Here is a 21,671-nt window from a genome sequence, read left to right on the forward strand (position 1 = left end):
TCTATGTACACCAGTTAACACCACAGTTTTGGCTGTGAAGGAGGTCATAGAAACTTCTTGCTCTACGTTTAGACATCATTTCATAGCTTCTGAACAGGAACAAAACATACGCATAATTATGACCAATGGCTATCTTCAAGAACAGTACCAGATTAATAAAACAATTGTCTTCATCGTTAAAGAATTAGAAAAGAGCACAGTAAACATAAGAAACATACCATATGAACAAATCTGGCCATGTTTAGCTTCCAATATTAATTTCAGCACATAGCTAGAATACGCGGTCCAAGTTAAGCCCGAGTTTAAAATATTCAATACAATTCAATTCAATTTATTCAAATTCCTTTCAATAAAAAAACACAAGATACAATATCAGAGAAATACATATTTGATAAGAAAGCAATCAAACATACATGAATACAAATGAAATTTGGGAGACTGCAAAAGACCGAAAGGTCTTGACGAGGCAGACCCCGAGTGCCATCATGGCCATACATAATGGGTCAGTGAGTCCTAGTACTTACCTACAATGAAGCCAATTGTGACGTCATCGGGTTGACCTATTCTGGCGCATGTTTTCTGAAAGTTTTCTTTACTATATGAGCAGAAAGAAAATCATGATTAAATGATAAATAAAAAGACAACTTTGTAGTCAATCAAAAAGAATCGAACGATATAAGTTAAAACGTGTGCGGTAGCTGGTTTAAGAAATCAGGGCCAAATAGGAAAAGTACAGTATACTACTACTACTACTACTACTACTACTACTACTACTACTACTACTACTACTACTACTACTACTACTACTACTACTACTACTACTACTACTACTACTACTACTACTCCTACTCCTACTACTACTACTACTACTACTACTCCTACTACTACTACTACTACTACTCTTACTGCTACTACTACTACTACTACTACTACTACTCCTACTACTACTACTACTCCTACTCCTACTCCTACTCCTACTACTACTACTACTACTACTACTACTACTACTACTACTACTACTACTACTACTACTACTACTACTACTACTCCTCCTACTACTACTACTACTCCTACTCCTACTACTACTACTACTACTTCTCCTCCTCCTACTACTACTACTCCTACTACTACTACTACTACTACTACTCCTACTACTACTACTACTACTACTACTACTCCTACTCCTACTACTACTACTTCTCCTCCTCCTACTACTACTACTCCTACTACTACTACTACTACTACTACTACTACTCCTACTACTACTACTACTACTACTACTACTACTACTACTACTACTACTACTACTCCTACTACTACTACTACTACTACTACTACTACTCCTACTACTACTACTATACTACTATTACTACTACTTCTACTACTACTACTACGACTACTACTATACTACTATTACTACTACTATACTACTACTACTACTACTACTATACTATTATTACTACTACTACTACTACTATACTACTATTACTACTACTACTACTTCTTCTTCTTCTTCTATTACTACTACTATTACTACTACTACTACTATTTCGACCACTACTACTTCTATTACTACTACCACTGCTGCTGGTACTACTATTCTAATACTACTACTACTACTACTATATTATGATAATGATAATAATAACATTTATCAGTATTATTATTATCATCACAAAAATGATAATGAAGATAACAATGATAATGATAGTAATAATGAATATTATTACGTTTATTATGAATTATTATGAAAAAATAAAGAATCTGGAGACACACCTCTCGAACCAGAATCTTAATGGGAGGGCGCCCCTTTTGACTAAAGCAAACGATGTGACTATGTGCATCATGGTGAATAATTATGTTTTGTTTTAGCATACCTTGCATATATCATCATCTTAGAAATCAACGCCCTGCTATAACAAACCCCTGCGCCGCCAGTTGCAAACCAAAATTGTACTTCCTGAAAATGAGACAGAATGAGAAGGCGAAATAAAATCTGACTTGAAGTAACAGATTATTTGTGCACACATAACAAAGAAGTTTAAACATCAAATATTGATGGGAAATTTGATTGTGATATTTGCGTTGAATACTTTATATTTCTTCACCAATCCTTTTGAAAAAATTATTCAAGATTTGAACAGTCCGGGACTATGGCAAAAAATATTCAACTAAAAAACACAAAAATACAGATACATTAGGTGATTTCAAATTCAGTGTTAACCTTTTGGTGTTGGTGTAAGGTCAATATTAAACGATTATAACACCAAACATAAAATGTAGATTGTCCCGAAAAGTCACTCATTAGTTGTTGAGATGTAAATAATGTGATCTGGATCAGTTTACAGACTCTGAATAAGGTTTGGAGCAAGGGGAAGCAATCCAAATTTCAACACCAACACCAAGGCCAACACCGGACTTGAAGTTCGGTGTAGGAACTTGAAGGCACATTTTGGATCGTCTTTCCTAGCTCCAAAACCTATTCTGAGTTAAAACAAATAATCCAAATCACAATATTGCCAGCTCAACACCATGTCCCTGGTAAGCGGGGGCGCTGCGTGTATCATTATCAATAGGCAACACCCCAGGAATTCTGATTGATGTTTTAAAAAATATATAAATATAAGCAAAATAACCTTTATTTTGTAGTAAAACCCTTTTTTTGCTCGTCAAATTTCTCGGGACAGAAATAACCTAATTTTGTAGTGAAAAAACTTTTTTGGTCAAATGTACATCAGCACCCCCACTAAAAAAATCAGTCCTTGGGACCTGCTCAACACATAGTGAGTGACTTTCCAGGGCCATCTTCATTTTATGTTTGAAATAATCAAGTATCACGGCCCTTTATCTGTTCGAATATATTATTTTCAATCTGGGGTACCTCCTCCAAGCTCTTACCTTCCGTATCGCCGAATCGACGACCACCTTAGGTTTAGGGAGGCTTTCTCGGCCGATGTAATGATCTTGATTATGATCATACTGCCTGAGTAAGTTTACCAAATTCGGTACATTCAAATAGTTGTCGTCATCGACGTGGCATAACCACCTGGAAAAAATGATGATGATAATAATGATGATGATATTGATGATAATAATAATTGAAATAATAATGATGAATGAATAATAAGAAGAATATACATATAATGATAATATGCATGGGCGGAAATTTCTCCTCAAAGGTGGGGGACACACACATACACCCCCAAAAGACTACACAGATATATAAACGCCTTTGAATCATTGAAGCATGTTGATTGCTCATGAACATAACGAAAAAATTGATAAAAGATCAGTTTCAGTTACCAAAATGACACAATACTTGCCTATGATATTTGAAAATCGTATTTTCTGTTTCCAATAAATGTTCATTGAACCGTGAAACGATGAATATTGTTGAAGATACTCTTCCCAAAAATAACTCGTCATATTCGATCATTTTTATTGATAAAAAAGTGTAAAAAATCAAATTATAGCAAATTTGGACTTGTGTTTATTCAACCGTGAAATTTAGCCCAAAAAGTTGTATCGTCTTTTAGAAAGTACCTTTTACAAGCCTTCTGACTATTTTACATGATGAGAATGTGGAATCAGTTCCTATAAAATGGAATCAAAGTCATGATATTTGGCTTGTGACTTTTGAAAAGTGACATTTTTGCCTTCCGACGGTGCTCACTGAAGCATGACGTAAAATACGTCCGTAACATTTACTCAGAGGGTAGCTTATAAAATTACCTACACGCTCATGTAAAAATATATCAAAAACTCGCATTGGTTCGGAAATTATTAACAAGGGGGGACTTACTTTTTTTGTTGTGTATATATATGTAAGCAAGTAAGTAGTGATATACTGCAATATCTAATAGTGCTCGACTGTGTAGGAGCTGAGTATATAAATATAATTTATTGGTTGGATGCTTAACTAAGCTGGTCGTACAGACTGTTTCACCCGAAGGATCATCAGCGACTGATAGTATGAAGAACACAATTTTCTGAGACAGAATAAAGTATATACAGAGCATGTGCATTAGGGTATAACATTGGGTTGACAGAGCATGTAAATATGAATGGGGTTACTGAAGAGGTACATGTGCTTTGTTTATTACATAATATAAGACAGCGCGATCTGAAAACATTAGACATTTCGATCTGGAAAAAATGCGAATCGAAGCATTATAGTCCAGGATAGAAGAGGCGTAACCTTGTTTTTGTATATATACAATATTTTTTGATGGTTTCTTTTCAATTCGAGGGTGCTGATTACGAATCTGAATGATGCCACTCGTGTAACCTTGAGCAATTTCCGCAAATTGGCAAAATCCAATATGGCCACAAAAATATGCAAATTACCCATAAAAATCCTAAAATTGTCCGCACATTTGCTACGAAATGCATGAAATTGTGTGGCAGGAGTGAGATACTCTCTGAAAAATTAATTTTTGACAAAATATTTATTTTCCTCATATTCAAAATGGCCGCCAAAGTCCATTGTATACTCTATTATGTACAATGTAAAGAGGGAAAACTAGCTTTCGCAAAAGTGAGCACTAAACTGCAAAAAATCGCGATGTATGAACGAAGTGATATACGCAAATCATTATTACTAACGAGATATATCATTCATTAAATCATAAATGGGAAGATTTCTGTATTTTGATATCTAAAATGGCCGCCACTGGCCCAAACAGTATTGCGTACAATGGCAATGGGGGCCAAAAAATTCACAAGAGTGATCACTAAAATGCATATTATTAAGATTACACGAGTAACTGTTAACGAAATATATCATTAATATGCCATGTATTGTGATGAATGTTGTATTTTGATTTTCAAAATGGCTGCCAAAGGCCCTAAAAGTATTATGCACACAATGAGAAAGAAGGGCAAAGAAATCACAAGAGTGATCACTAAAATGCATATATATGTGATAAATTAATGGGATACTGTTTAAAAACATATTTTCTAACGAAATATATCATTCAGGTTTAAAGTTTGTGTTAAATACTGTAGTTTTACTTTCAAAATGGCCGCCATAGACATTAACAGTATTATGCACAATGCAAAGTGGAAACCAATATGAGCACCATAAATGCAAGTATTAGTGATCTATGAGTAGAATATTGTCCGAAAGCATCATTTATATTAAGAGATATCATTTATTCTGCCAGTTAGGTGATGAATACTGTTATTGGAAAGTCAAAATGGCCGATACAGTCCCTTATGATATTATGCGCAATGTGAATGGGAACAAATTATTTCAACAGAATTTGGCTTTGCTTGGCCAAATGGTGATGTATGAGTGAAATATCGTCTGAAAACACGATTTATAACAAAATATATCATCTCCTATGTAATTTAGGTGATAAATACTGTATTTCATCATTCAAAATGGCTGCCATATGCCCTTTTTGTGAACATTATTTGTCTACACTCAAATTGTATATTATACGATAAGGGCCTATGGTGGCCATTTTCAATTTAAAAATGCAGTGTTTATCACCTTAAATACACGACATTATGATATATCTTGTTAGAAACCATGGTTTTTGACAACATTTCACCCTTGCATCAGAATTCACAATTATAGGCAATATTTAGAGTCAAACAAAGCCAAATTATGTCAAAATTATATATCCAATGTTACAATGTACATAATACTTTTAGGACCTATGGCAGCCATTTTGGATTTCAAAGTACAGCATTTATTACCTCCACAACCAATATGTGATGTATTTAGTTAGAAATCATGTTTAAGACAATATTTCTACTCGTATATCACAGTCATATGCATTTTATGATTCTCACTCTTGTGAAAATTAGTTTCTCCATTCGCATTGTACATAATAAATATAGGGATTATGGCGGCCATTTTGAATGTCAAATTACAGCATTTATAACATAAATGGCATATTAACAATGATGTTTTTAGTCAGTATTCCACTAGTTTATCTTAATTATATGCATTTTAGTGCTCACTCTTGTCACTTTTTTCCCCCGGCCATTGCCCTTGTACATAATACTCTTTATGCCACTGATCGCCATTTTGAATGTTGAAATACAGTATTTATCACCTAAATTACATAAGATATGATATATTTTGTTATAAATCATGTTTTCAGACGATATTTTACTCATACATCACCATCTGGCCGGCTCTGTGTAAAAATGGCAGAGGTAATAATGGCAGAGGTAATAATGGCAGAGGTAAAAATGGCAGAGGTAATAATGGCAGAGGTAAAAATGGCAGAGATAAAAATGGCAGAGGTAATAATGGCAGAGGTAATAATGGCAGAGGTAAAAATGGCAGAGATAAAAATGGCAGAGGTAATAATGGCAGAGGTAAAATTGGCAGAGGTAATAATGGCAGAGGTAAAAATGGCAGAGGTAATAATGGCAGAGGTAAAAGTGGCAGAGGTAAAAATGGCAGAGGTAATAATGGCAGAGGTAAAATGGCAGAGGTCATAATGGGAGAGGTAAAAATGACAGCTCTAGGTAAAATATGGCCAGCCTCAAACCCGGATGCAATGAATTGTCAAAAAGCCCCCGCATGTACATTAATTAAATTAGAAGTGCATGTCACGGTTAGGCATTTCATCATATCATTGTCTTTATCGGCCTAACAATGCTATTTACGAATTCGTTGGAGGTGTACCGTGGAGGCTTTTTAAAAAGAAATCAAACGACAAATATTTTTTCATTTAATTCATCCGGAGCAAAATGAAACTGCACTATTCTCATTCATCATTTTATAACATTCCTTTTTGTCTAGCTGTTTTTTTATGTCTAAAGTTTGGCCAGGTTTACCGTTGCAAAAAAGGAGGAAGAGTAGACATAAGAGAGGTGGAGAGACAGAGAGGGTTAGGGGTGGGAAAAGAACATAGCGGGAAAAACTTAGATCTTGAAATTGTCACGAATGATTGTGGTTTAATATTATGTCCTTATTTGTAATGTCGTCTGTACTATTCTTTTTAAATATTTGAATGACAATAAGCATGCGTTCCCAGGCTTGGCACTGAATATGTAACTAATTATGAAAATCAATAATAATCTTGACTGGTAAACCAATTTGGGGTCGATCGAGGGGGACCGTCTGGTTCAGATTCTTTGCATAAAAGAAGACCCTGAACCTTCTTTACCATTACATATAACCCTTGGAAGCGGAAGTGCTGTTGGGTATTTTTTACGCCATAAGCAGCAGCACCCTCTTGGTAATTAGCTTGGTATGCTAAAAAAACATTGTTTATTATCTGATTGTTATTATTTTTGTTGTAATTCTTTTTCTGAGTCAAAAGAACTTCACTTAGTTGAAATAATTTTTTAAGTCATTTTCCCCCTTAACCAATTCCCCTTTGATTTTAGAGTGAAAACTTTTTTCTTCTCGGCTTTTTAACAAACCAGCACCCCATATCTCTTTCATTTTTGCTTATGCCATCTTTAACTTTGCCATTTTCAACTCCGCCATTTTTTACACTGTTAGAAAATTTATGCTTAGAAATAAAAAAAAATCCTGCAACAGAGTCTGGAGAACCCCTGTAATCTTACTGCACTGTGTAATCCTACATGCATGCATTTGTATAAACTTACAGAAAATTGGTATTTTGTGCATGTACCCTTACAAATTTATTGTAATAAAACTGTTTTCCCCTATTTTTTAAACATATCTGTTCTGTAAAATTTAAGAAAACTTGTGGAAAACCATCCTGTTATTATAATCTTCAAAATTATTTGTTGTTTTTTCTGTAAAAACCTGTTTTTTTATTTTTCTTCTGTAGAATCTACTGTTTTTTCTAATAGTGTACCTCGGCCACTTTTACCTCTGCTATTGTCACGTCTTCCATTTTTACCTCTTGTCATTTATGCCTCTGCTCTGTTTATATCTGCTGTTCTTACATCTGCTATTTTTACCTCTGCCATTATTACCTCTGCCATTTTTACCTCTGTCATTTTTACCTCTGCCATTTTCTACCTCTGCCATTATTACCTCTGCCATTTTTACTTCTGCCATTTTACCTCAGTATCTGCCATTTTTACCTCTGCCATTATTACCTCTGCCATTTTTACCTGGCACCATCTGGCCAAGCAAAGCCAAATTCTGCTGAAATAATTTGTTCCCATTTACATTGTGCATAATATCTTAAGGGCCTGTAGCGGCCATTTTGACTTTCCAATAACAGTATTTATCACCTAACTGGCAGAATAAATGATATCTCTTAACTGCTTAATAGAAATTATGCTTTCAGACAATATTTTACTCATAGATCACTAATACCTGCATTTATGGTGCTCACTCCTGTGAATATTGGTTTCCCACTTTGCATTGTGCATAATACTGTTAATGTCTCTGGCGGCCATTTTGAAAGTAATAATATAGTATTTAACACACACTTTAAACCTGAATGATATATTTCGTTAGAAAATATGTTTTTAAACAGTATCTCAGTAATTTATCACATATATATGCATTTTTAGTGATTACTCTTGTGATTTCTTTGCCTCACTTTGTCATTGTGGATAATACTTTTAGGGCCTTTGGCAGCCATTTTGAATATCAAAATACAACATTCATCACATACATGACATATTGATAATATATTTCGTTAACAATTATGTTTTTATTCAATATCCCACTCGTTTAATCTTAATAATATGCATTTCTTGTGAATTTTTCGGCCCCCATTGCCATGATTGCCATTGTACGCAATACTGTTTGGGCCAGTGGCTGCCATTTTAGATATCAAAATACAGAAATGTTCCAATTTATGACATAATAAATGATATAGCTCGTTAGTAATGATGATTTGCATATATTATTTCGTTAACACATCGCATTTTTTTGCGGTTTAGTGCTCATTTTTGTGAAAATTGGTTTTCCCTATTTATATATATTGTACATAATAGAGTAGGTCGCATTTCATAAGTTGGGTATGCAAAAAGGGTGGCGTATGAACAATGTTCCACACGGTGCCATGGATAAATTGTTGCTACATCACAGCATCTTGACCAAATTTATTGAGTAAGATCTCATTTTGAAGCTAGAACTATAGGCTAAATATATTACTTTGAATTAGATTAATACAATATCAGGAACAAAAACTATAGCACATTAAGTTTGAAGTAACAGGGGTGGCGGAGCCGGTGGATGCGGTAAATGATAAAATATTAATTAAACCTAATTAACAACTTACTATAATATGTTATATGTCTGTTATCCTCATATTTCTGGGTGTTTCAAAGGAGGGAACAACTAAATGTCAAAGAAATACGATAATTTTGAAAATATGCAGCAATGAAATACATGTGTATGTCAGCTCTGATCTGCAACCTAATGAATTGGTAAACTGGAGAAATTTGGTTAATTATCTTATTTGTAATCCTAATTTTTAGTATAAATGTTGTTTATCATTGCAACAAACATTTCTACCCATGATGTTGTCATTTTGACAAGCATATAAACACAGTGACAGGTATTTTGGTGGCAAAATTGTGAAATTAAATACGGTTAATTAATTAGTATAATTAATATGCGTACAATAATAGATAATTTGGTACAGATTTAATTATTGATGTTTCAAGATTATAACTGCAAAATACTAGGGTGATCCAATGTTGCATTAACTTTTGACACTATTTTGTGTGCAGCAGGTCCAATTTGAGAAAAACGCATTTCAAAATTCACATTTACATTGACGTCTATGTAATAATTAGCTGTTAATTAGTCATTTTAAGGAAAAATAAAGGTATTTGAGATTTTAAAGTTTTCCATTATTTAGAGAATGGTAATAGCTTTAACATATCAAAAAATAAAAATTTTGACAAGTTTTACCCTGTTCGCGAAATTGGACCACCTTATGACATGCGACCAGTATACAATGGACTATGGCGGCCATTTTGAATATCAGGAAAATAAATATTTTGTCAACAATTATTTTTTCAGAGTGTATTTTACTCCTGCCACACGCTTTCATGCATTCCATAGCCAATGTGCGGACAATTTTAGGATTTTCATGGGTAATTTGCATAATTTTGGCGGCCATATTGGATTTTGCCAATTTGCGGAAAATGCTCATGGTTACACGAGTGGCATCATCCAGATTCGTAATCAGCACCCTCGAATTGACAAGAAACCATCAAAAAATATTGTATATATAAAAAAACAAGGTTTGGTCAAGTTTCTATGTGGCCTATCCTGGACTATTACATCGAGCACTGTGTAAGAAAATTCTGAAGTGGATATGGATCGCACTTAATAAATGATGCAGGCGAAAGCGCAAGCTGAATTTCTAATTACTAGTACTATTTTGACCTGCGACCGGGACATTTCAAGAACATTTTGTCATCATATGACTATGACGACTATGTTACTATTCCTCTTCCTAATCATGAGATGAAACTTGTCGAAAATACATTCTGAAAAACGGGACAATATTATTATTAGAAATTCCTGAAAATATTATCTTACTTATTTAATCTAATCAAACTTTTTTGCTCGGTCTCTTCCCTTGCTCAAGCGCTCGCTCAAAACTATACTCGTCCGACATGTTGTGCCCTCTCAAGATTTTGGGGACCATTACGCTCCACCATGGGCGGAAATCCCGGGAGGGGGGGACAAAATAGTATAGAGGACACAATATCAAATGTGCCCCCCTGGGCGATTCCACACTAGAACTTCAAAAATATCATCAACTTCAACATGCTTTCAATAAGTCATAAATAGTGTAATATTTTACCATGATACCTAAATTTTATGAAAATTATAAGTTTTAACCAAAAAGGAAGTCAGATATAGTTTTTTTGGGGGGAAAAATTGAATTTTCAATTGTCAATAATAATTATGCTAAATAAATAGTCAAGTACAAACAATGCCTGAAACGTTTATTGGCAAATCAAGAGAAGATTGTAAATATTGCGGGTCAATGGAATAATGTATCATTGATTGTTCCAAATAATGTCTACAACATTTTCATGATCCATAATAGGGGTAGCCCTGATTTTTCCGAACCTATTTTTGGCAATGTCCCGTACGACACATGAAAATGCAAAAGGATTTCCTGTTATTTAATTTTTGATGGTGCAATTTTACAATATTAGTTTCTCTATCTTTGACCAATGGGTGGTGATCGATTTATCCCGTAAGGATCTAATTACTGCCCTTCATTTTTCAATAATTGTCCTGTTAAAACTTGTCCCGTACGACACAGTATGTGTCGTATATACTGCATTTAATTGGAGGATTTGGATTTGGAAACTATAAATAGTAGGCCTATTTTTATTTAAGTAATTTATTTGACATAAAGTGAAGAGAAAAAGTACTTTTTTATCTCCATAGAAGATGGAATAGATTATTCTAACCATTTTAATTGACTTCATGTAGGTGTATTCTTTTGTGAATCCCTTCAGCTAAACTAGTGATTTTAACTGGTCAGAGCAGGTTAATTTCTTTGTCATTGAGCATGAAAAAAAACCTTTATAATTAATTCACCCTAGCCTGGAAGATGACTTTCTCTTGCATGCTAATGTGAAATTATTATAAAATGTAAAAAAATATATATATTTACCTATCAATCATCTATTTGGACTTCCCTTGATAACCACTAATTTGTTTATATACAGTATTGAAACTCCTTATTTTTTTCAAGTTGTAAACAAAAATCTGGAAAATAAGACAAACCATGTTGTTCAAAAAAAAAATCTCGAAACTAATACAAATCATATGGTTTCATGAAATGCAGAAAGGTTTGAAAATGTAAAATCGCAATTAAAAAAACATTTTGTGGAATTTCAAGTGACAGTAGTGACATATATCATGTATATATACATTTTATATGGGAAATTATAACATTTTAGCCCCATAATTTGCACAAACAAGTTCATTCATTCATTGTTTAAATAGTGTATTGGAAATCATCAATTAATAACTTCAAAATGTTGTGAACCGTTGTACATTTCCCATCATGAAAAAAATTATAATATATTGCTCCCGATTAGATACAACTTGTGGAGGTGGAAAATTGTAACAGACAACTTATGTATTTTCTGTAAAACAACAGAATCTTTTGTTCATGTTGTTTTAGAGTGCCCAAGCGTAAAGCTTTTCTGGAAACGTATTGTGGATTTGATTGATTTAATGTTTAGAAAAAAAATTATATTAAACGAAAAATCATTAATAGTTGGTTTTGATTTCACACACGAAAAGGCAACAGATATAAATATAGTCCTTGTGTATGCTCAATATGCAATCTATTTGATGTATATGATTAATTATTTTCAAGGTAAACCATACAACAGTTGTTCTATATGGCATGTGTTTAAATATGAAATTCTTTTAGACGACATCTCGGATGTTGTCTCTAAGACCCTGGATGGGCCTGGATGTTAATACATGTTAACTTGGCAATTGAATGAATAAAAAACCTCTGATACGAGGAAAAGAAAAAAAATATTGCTCCCGATTGTATATAATGAGATTATTTAATTATATTGTCCTGAATGAACTTATTAAAATAATTTTCATTAAAAGGAAGAATTTAGGGACAGTGCTTTCCTTCTGATTGATAAAAAGTTAATTGTCACTATTCAGGCTGTCCAGTACGGCACGCAAATGTCTGTTCAACACACAAGTGTCCCGTACGACACATTATTTTGTTTATGATACGTTGACACAAATATTCAGCCAAAAGCGGTTTCTAACATAATGAATGTCTTTAGTTTGATAGGATTATCATTATCATCAGCTAAATAAAGTGATCGAAGAAGTCAAAGAGACATAAAGTAAGAAAGTTTGACTTCTATTTAGAGATGTCCCGTACGACACATTTTGAGTGTGCCGTGCGTCACAATGTTCTCGAAAATTGTTATTTGCTTTATTGATTCATGAATGTTCATTTTGCTTTCTTTCACAGATGTGTTTGTTCTTGGGTAATTGAATATCGATTTGAGTTCGGTTTATGAAAATCATCTGTCCAGCTCACAGACTTTAGAGTACAAACTTGAGGTTTCTAAAAAAACCACTTTTCTGTGTCCATACGACATATTACTATTTTAAATCTGTATTATGAATTCAAGTGTTGGTTTTCCTAACACTCTGGTAGTACTTGATGATCACCTTTAGTTGCTGGAATATTTTTTGTTTTTCTTGTCAAAAAAAACCTGTCAAATGTTGTCTAAATGTCCCTTACGACACGTATGGAATCGCCCCTACTATTTTTGGTCTTTTGTGATGAAAAGTAAAGTGTATTTTGGACGAGATGACACCTTACTTTGGGGGTGAACCTTTTTTTTTACTAGTCAATTTTTCCAGCCCCTTGTCCCCCCACCTTTTGGGAGAGATTGCCGCCCCTGTGCGCCACTGACAGATAGCATGTTCCGGCATTATAAAACCATTTGAAATACATATAGCCCCCCTACTTAGTCGACACACAAAGAAAAGATTCCTACCTTTTACCGGTCTCATGGAACATACTGATTATAATTGACAATTTACAGCATAGGATCGGCCTGTTGAAACAATTGAAGAGGAATAAAACATAATTTAATATCGAGGGTGCCGAACGCTCCACAGATGCAGAAATAAAGAATGTTGTTGATTTTCAGATCCTTTGCACAAAAAGCATTACACGCTTATAGTGAGCAACAACAACGGTGAAAATAAAGGGTACTTTTATAGTGAGCTCAATTACGATTATGTGACGATGATACAATAATAATAATAAAGATGGTAATGATAATGGTGACGATATTAGTAATGATAATAATTGGCATTGGTGCACGGCCCCTCCATATTTAAAATATTGCCCATTGAACATAATAGTGACATAGCTCAATCTAAGAAACTTGTATTCTGCGCCCGCTTTATTGTCAAATTCGCTATTAGTGCACCATCTATTTCAAAATTACGAATCTGCAAATGTTTTCGTTTGTTGATTATTTGAAAAGAAGAATGAATAAACTAAACCTGCATATGAAAACAAAAAAAAGAATTATACAATATTAAGGACTAGTCTTCAATAAAGTAATTATATCAAAAGTAATGTATAAAAAGGGAACCTTATCTACAAGCATTCTGCTTCTAAGGTTTCCTCCACTTTTCCGTTTTATGTATACTTAAACATGTATTACTATGTATTGATTAAGAATGCTTGCTATTTATACTTATATAACCTACGTGTGTAATGGTTGTTCAGCTTAGTTATGCAAGATATCAAAGTTTTGTAACATAACGGATTTGTGGAAATAAAACCTAAATGAAATGAAAAATGAATAAATGGGAATTATTCAGAAAAAGATTGATACGTTCGAAATATTTTCCTAAAATATCAGAATGTTATTTTGTGTCTTACATTGCATATCCTTGTCCGCACCCAGTGTTGACTATATGACCATCTGCAAAGAAAGGAAAGCTATATATTTTTAATTGTATTTCCTAAAATTTGAACTGATTTTTTTCGCCGCAAGTTGAACACCTCTGACATTCTCCCATGCATTACGAAATTTAGCAGCAATGCTGACTTTGAACACAACAATAAAATAATAATTATTTACAGAAACACCATTAACATATAAGTTCATTGACACAAAATTATCTTTGACCTTTATCATCATAATGGAGACACATAATTTATAGACACATATATAAAACAAGAAACAATTATGAGTTCATGTAATAACATAAGAAAAAGAAAAGTGGGGATGTGACATCATCAGCCCACCTATATGAATATTCATGAAGACATGCCTAGAACTGTTTCACCGGAATAATGCCAATCCTTAAAATTCAATAACTTCGTTATTTGTTATCCGATATCAAATTTTCAGCATTTTGCTCTGTGAATTTAATTCTATTTATTTAAATATGAATAATTTCAGCCCAGACCATCCTTTTGAATGAATTTAGGGACATGCCACAATATTATGGCTTGCTTTTATTCACCCATGTGGACTGTGACACTGTGTTTTTTATCACTAAACCAATGATGGGGGACAATAGATATCCAGACGCTCTGGATAAATCGTTTTCTCTTTGTTTTTATCCACAGCAGTAGCCTCGTTTATACCTCGGTCACATTTGCTCTACGGTGGCCGTATATACGACGAGACGAAAACAGCCGTTTTACTCAATTTTATTCAAACCACGTATATGAAGCTATTACAAACAAAACAATGTTGAACGGTTTTTTCGAGTCGCCGTACGGCAGCCACAGAGCAAAAGTGACCGAGGTATAATACCTAGGTCACTTCCGGAGTAAAATTTAATTATGCATGGACTAAAATTCCACAGATCTTTCTCCGACCAAAATTAATATTGATTCATTATTATTGCTATTATTATTATTTGTATAATTGTTGTTATTATTATTGTTGTTGTTGTTATTATCATTATTGTTGTTATCATCATTATTATTATCATCATGACTATTATTATTATCATCATTATTTCAAGATACTTCTGGTCGGAGGTATACAGTGCGTATCAAAAAAAAAGTTTACACTTGCTTTACACCGAGCTCTGATTCATATGACATGCAGGCTTAGGCTTGATTTTCATTTTGTTAATCATTTTAAAGCTTGGGAAAAGTGTAGAGAAACAAGTATTAAATGAAAAATGAAAAGTAAACCTACTTTAAATAATAACAAGTGGAATGCCTCTGGCCGTCTCACCTGCATCACGCGGCTCAATATAGCAGCAGTGCTGACTTTGAATACTACTCTAACTCGCACAAGATGTTCAGTGATACATGGTTACTCTTATGTCCACTTTTTATGAACTAGACCAATAAACTTAGAGATATGATGGTTATTCAACAAAAAACCCCAACATGGCCAAAGTTCACTGACCTTACATGACCTTTGACCTTGATCATGTGACCTGAAACTCGCACAAGATGTTCATTGATACTTGATTACTCTTATGTACAAGTTTCATGAATCAGATCCATAAACTTTCAAAGTTATGATGGTAATTCAACAGATACATCCAATTCGGAGAAAGTTCATTGACCTTTGACCTTGGTCATGTGACCTGAAACGCGCACAGGATGTTCAGTGATACTTGATTACTCTAATGTCCAAGTTTAATGAACTAGACCAATAAACTTTCAACGTTATGATGGTAATTCAACAGACACCCCTGATTCGGCCAAAGTTCATTGACCCTAAATGACCTTTGACCTTAAAGGAGAATGAAACCATTGGAACAAGATAGCTTGTGAGAAAACAGAAAAATCAAAGAAACAGATCAACGAAAGTTTGAGAAAAATCGGACAAATAATGAGAAAGTTATGAGCATTTGAATATCGCGATCACTAAGGCTATGGAGATAGCAAATTGGCAATGCGACAAAGATGTGTGATGTCACTTGTGAACAACTCTCCCCATTACTTCAGTATATATTTCACTAGAATTGCCTCTTTTATCACATCTATCCATAAATCATGTGCTCTGTCTACATGAGGGCATGTAATGTAATGCATATTTTTTTAAGAATACATCATGGATAAAGAGTTTGTATCATCATAAGAAAAAGCAAAAAGAGACATTTTGAGGGTAAGCAAAAAGAGACATTTTGAGGGTATTTTATAGTCCACCAAAGGGAAAGTTGTTCATCAGTGACATCACACATCCTTTTTGCATTGCCAATATGAGGATCTCCATAGCATTAGTGATTGCAATATTCAAATGCTCATAACTTTCTCATTATTTGTCCGATTTTTCTCAAACTTTCTTTATTCTTATTCTTTGATTTTTCTGCTTCTACACAAGCCTAATTGTTCCAAAGGTTTCATTCCCCTTTAATCTTTAGACCTGAAACTCGCACAAAATGTTCAGTGATGCTTGATTACTATTATGTTCAAGTTTCATGAATCAGATCCATAAACTTTCAAAGTTATGATGGGAATTCAACAGATATCCCCAATTCGGCCAAAGTTCATTGACCCTAAATGACCTTTGACCTTGGTCATGTGACGTGAAACTCATGCAGGATATTCAGTGATACTTGATTAACCTTATGTCCAAGTTTCATGAACTAGGTCCATATATTTTCTAAGTTATGATGACATTTCAAAAACTTAACCTCAGGTTAAGATTTCGATGTTGATTCCTCCAACATGGTCTAAGTTCATTGACCCTAAATGACCTTTGACCTTGGTCATGTTTCAAAAACTTAACCTCAGGTTAAGATTTGATGTTGACGCCGCCGCCGTCGGAAAAGCGGCGCCTATAGTCTCACTCTGCTTCGCAGGTGAGACAAAAATTGCTGGAGATGTCTGATATAAAATTTTGTTCAGATTCAGTTATGTCCTCAGATCCAGCTGGCACAAAAAGGGTAAAGGTTGTTCAATTCAATTCAATGTTTTATTCAATTCCAATAAAAATCAATACAGAGTATAGAATACAGTAATAACAAATACAATGTGCAATAATAAGGCAAGAAAATGTAAGGTACATGTAAAACAAGTATGAAACAGATACAAATGAGAATAAAGAGATATAATATTGGAATTAGGAGGTCATAAAAACCTATCAAGGTTTGTCGAGATAACCACCCTTTAATACATAAAAAATAAAATAAGCCAAATTGAAATCATGAATTTAGTAAAATGCTCATTTAAAATTAAATTCAATAACTGAAATCATTTGATAATACATGTACATGTAATAATATAAACATAAGTTAAAACACGAATAACCGCACAAACCCAACACATAAACACACAAAGGCAGTAAAAATCCTTGCTTTCACACACTATTGATTAAATATAGTTTCAATTTCCTGCTAAAAGCATTCGTTGAACTGATTGATCTTATTTCTATTGGAAGATTGTTCCAAACAGCTGGAGCATGTTGTCTAAACGAAAATAATACATAATTTTTATTTACAGTCCATAAGTGATATTTATTTTTGTTTCTTGTATTATAATCATGAATATTAACGTTTAAATCAAGCATAGACGATATTGAATTATGGAGTATATTATGTTTATGTTTAAAAATTAATATTGCACAGAAGTAGGAATTGAGTTGATAGATATTTAGAACGTTGAATTTCACGAAAAGTTCTTTAGTGTGGGCCAATCTGTGAGAAAATGAACATATTCGGATAACTCTTTTTTGTAAAATAAACAATCTTTCTAGTTTTGAAGGATATGTATTTGCCCACACTACATTACAATAAGACAAGTAAGGCAAGATTAAGGTATTATACAAAGTTAAAAGAATGTGTTGAGGCAAGAAATCACTAAGTTTGCGGATGATACCGATATTCCTAGATATTTTATTTGTCACATCCATTATATGATTATTCCATGAAAGTCTTTCGTCAATTAAAACGCCTAAAAACTTTGAGCAACTTACACGTTTGATAACTTGATTATTCATTTTAATATTTAATACTTCAATATTATTTACTCTATTATGTCCATGAAATAATATATAGTTCGATTTATCCATATTTAAAGAGAGTTTGTTGTAGTAGAACCATGCGGTTACATGAGGTAATTCTTGATTCAAAACATTATTCAAAGATTGTAGTGAATTATCAGAAACCAAGATATTGGTATCATCCGCAAATAACAAAAATTTCAATTTGTCTGAACATTTTGGTAAATCATTAATAAATATTAAAAATAATAGTGGTCCGAGGATAGATCCTTGGGGCACACCACATAAAACATTTAATGGTTCAGATAAAACATTTTTATAAGATACGTATTGCACACGATTTAATAAATAATTTTGAAACCAACATAATACATGACCCCTAATTCCATAAAACTGTAATTTGTGTAAAAGTATGTTATAGTCAATGCAGTCAAAAGCCTTGCTAAGGTCTAAAAATATTCCGATAGTGTGTAATTTCTTATTTAATGAGTTGATAACATAATCATGTAAGTTAATTAGGGCCATTTCAGTGGAAACATTTTTTAAAAATCCATATTGCACGTCATTTAAAAGAGAGCTGCAGTTAAGAAAATTATATAATCGATTATAAACAATTCTTTCTAAAATCTTTGAAAAATATGGTAGTAGTGAAATGGGACGATAATTAGAGACATCATGTAGGTCACCTTTCTTATATACAGGAATAACTTTTGAGATTTTCATTTTAGAAGGAACTATGGCAGAAGATAGTGATAAATTAAAAATATGACATAAAGGATGCAGAATGAATACAATCACTTTCTTGATAACAACTGGACTTAAATCATCGATACCACAACTACTGCTACATTTTATATTTTTAACAATCTCAACTACTTCATTTTGATTCACTGGTTTAAAAAACAATGATTGCAAACATTTATTGGGCAAGAATTTGGCAAAATCTTTACTACTTGAGCAGTTACCATTTGGGCAGAGACCAATTTTAACAAAAAAATTATTAAAAGTGTTTCCAATATCCTTATTCCCATATATAGTGTTACCATTATAATTAATAAAATCAGGCAGACTCTTCTTTTTGTTACCAAGAACATCTTTAATGATATTCCATGTCTTTTTTAAGTTTCCCTTAGATTCTTGAAATTTATGTTCATAAAAATTTTTACGGGCATTTCTTAACGATTTATTAAGAAAGTTTCTAAATTTGACATACTTTGTTTTAGAAGTATTATTTGGATTCTCACGATATTTCTTGAACAATTGATTCTTTTTGCATATATTTTTCAATAAGACTGAGTCAATCCAAGGTTTCTTCCTCATACCTTTTCCTTTGCCTCTGGAGACTTTCTTAAAAACCTTAGTATACAGAGCACAAAATGTATCTAAAAACAAGTTATAAGCAATTTCAGTATTTTTACAAAACAATATTTGATTCCAATCCATAAAAGCAAGTTTTTCTTTAAATGTAGCAATAGTATTTTCATTAATATTGCAGCGTTCATAAACAATAGCATTTTTAGACAAATTATATTTGTTTGCAATTTGAAATACAGGAAAATGATCTGAGATGTCGTTTACCAGTAGACCAGATGAAACATCAGAATAAAAATTGTTTGTAAAAATATTATCAATTAAAGAAAATGATGATTCAGTAATCCTTGACGGTTTATCTATCAGGGGCAAGAAACTGTAGGCATAAATTACACTTAGAAATCTATTTACAAGTCCACAATTAGAGTATTTCATTAAATCAATGTTAAAATCACCCATAATATATACATATTTACATTCCAAATTAATAAATTTCAAACATTCTTCAAAGTCATCAATAAATTCAGTAACATTTGTAGAAGGTTTTCTATATATTATGCCAACAATTATATTTTTTCTTTGAGGTTGTATTATTTCGATAAAAAGTGATTCATAATTCAATGAGTTATTCAACAAATCAGTTCGAACTATGTAATTAAAAGAATTTGAAATGAAAAGAGCTACTCCTCCACCTTTGCCGTAGTTCCTATCAGAGTGAATAAATGTGTAACCATCCATATTAAATAATAAAGGTGTGGTGTTATTGATCCATGTTTCTGAGAATCCATATATGGAAAAGTTGAAAGACAATGTAGATAGGAAATCACATATAGTATTAAAATTCTTATTTAAACTACGAGAATTAAAATGTAATATAGAAAATCCATTATTCACATCTTTAAAATTATCAATAAAATGATTATCTGAGTAGTATTTACAATTAAAATCAATCTCCAAGTTAAAATCAGAGTTGTCTGTACTGAAATTTGTAAACAAATTATTAAAATCATCAATTCTAAAAGATTTGGGACTCCTAGTATTGCAATTTATATTAATCAGTTCTTCATCATCAATGTGCTTACGAAGTGTTGAAATTTCAATTTGGTTGGCAAAATTGTTACACAATGCTTGAATGTATCTGTTTTATTTCAATTGACTAATAGTGCAATGAAAATTTATGACATTAATGTTTCGCAGGGTAAGTTTGATTTCGCCCTTTACCCTTGAAACAGTGTGAAAACGAGCATTTCTACACAAACAGATTTCTGCGACCTTTACAATAATGGACAGTGCTCACTCAAGTGTAACATTCTGTTAAAACTTTTACATTCATTGGATAGATAAGACCCAAACCCAAGATTATATGTGAAAAAATTACCCACATGTTGTATATATTTTAATTCCCGGGGTTTTTTCAAAGTGTAAATTTTTTTTTGATACGCAGCGTATAGCAGAAACTCTGTCTAGACGGGCCCCCTACTAAAAAAAAAAAAAAAACACAGCCTACGTGTAGTACGCCTAGGTCATGTAGGTCGTGGTAAGATAAATATCTTTGGAATTTCAATCCATACATAATAACTTTGAAACATGTTTTGTATATATGTATGAATATCTTTATGTAGACAGTCATGTATATAATGTGTATATAAATATGAATGTATTTTGCCAATAAATGCTGTATTTCAGGCGCCCAAGGAGGGGGCCAAGACGGCCCCAGCCCTCCCCCTACTTTTTGACAACCTGCAGAAAAAAGTGTACTCTTTACTTTGATAGAAACTACGAAAAACAGGAAGAAAAGTAAGAAAGAGGTATTATACCCATGATGTGTTATTTACAGCCTCGTAACGACCGGCCCGACCCCGAAAGGAAACAAGAAATAGGTGAGGGGAAGAATTGGAAAATAGACTTTAAATATAAAAAAATTTCGCTCGCATTATTTAGTCCGATACTTATCTTTGTTCATGATTATAAAAACTGCTCAGAATTTT

The 21,671-nt window shown here is 32.8% G+C and overlaps 1 protein-coding gene across 1 annotated transcript in view; it reads right to left on the bottom strand.

The window, feature by feature from the left end:
• LOC121423100 (fringe glycosyltransferase-like) overlaps positions 1–21,671 on the bottom strand; it is a 35,478-nt gene that overhangs the window by 5,023 nt on the left and 8,784 nt on the right. The window contains exons 3-7 of the mRNA XM_041618389.1: positions 14,334–14,376; positions 13,432–13,491; positions 2,899–3,046; positions 1,878–1,960; positions 525–595 (exon numbers count right to left, since the gene is read on the bottom strand). Of these exons, the coding sequence (XP_041474323.1) occupies positions 525–595; positions 1,878–1,960; positions 2,899–3,046; positions 13,432–13,491; positions 14,334–14,376 (405 nt within the window). The remainder of the gene's footprint in view (positions 1–524; positions 596–1,877; positions 1,961–2,898; positions 3,047–13,431; positions 13,492–14,333; positions 14,377–21,671) is intronic.

The sequence above is a fragment of the Lytechinus variegatus genome, chromosome 10 (genome assembly GCF_018143015.1).
Source record: "Lytechinus variegatus isolate NC3 chromosome 10, Lvar_3.0, whole genome shotgun sequence".
NCBI classification, from domain to species: domain Eukaryota; kingdom Metazoa; phylum Echinodermata; class Echinoidea; order Temnopleuroida; family Toxopneustidae; genus Lytechinus; species Lytechinus variegatus.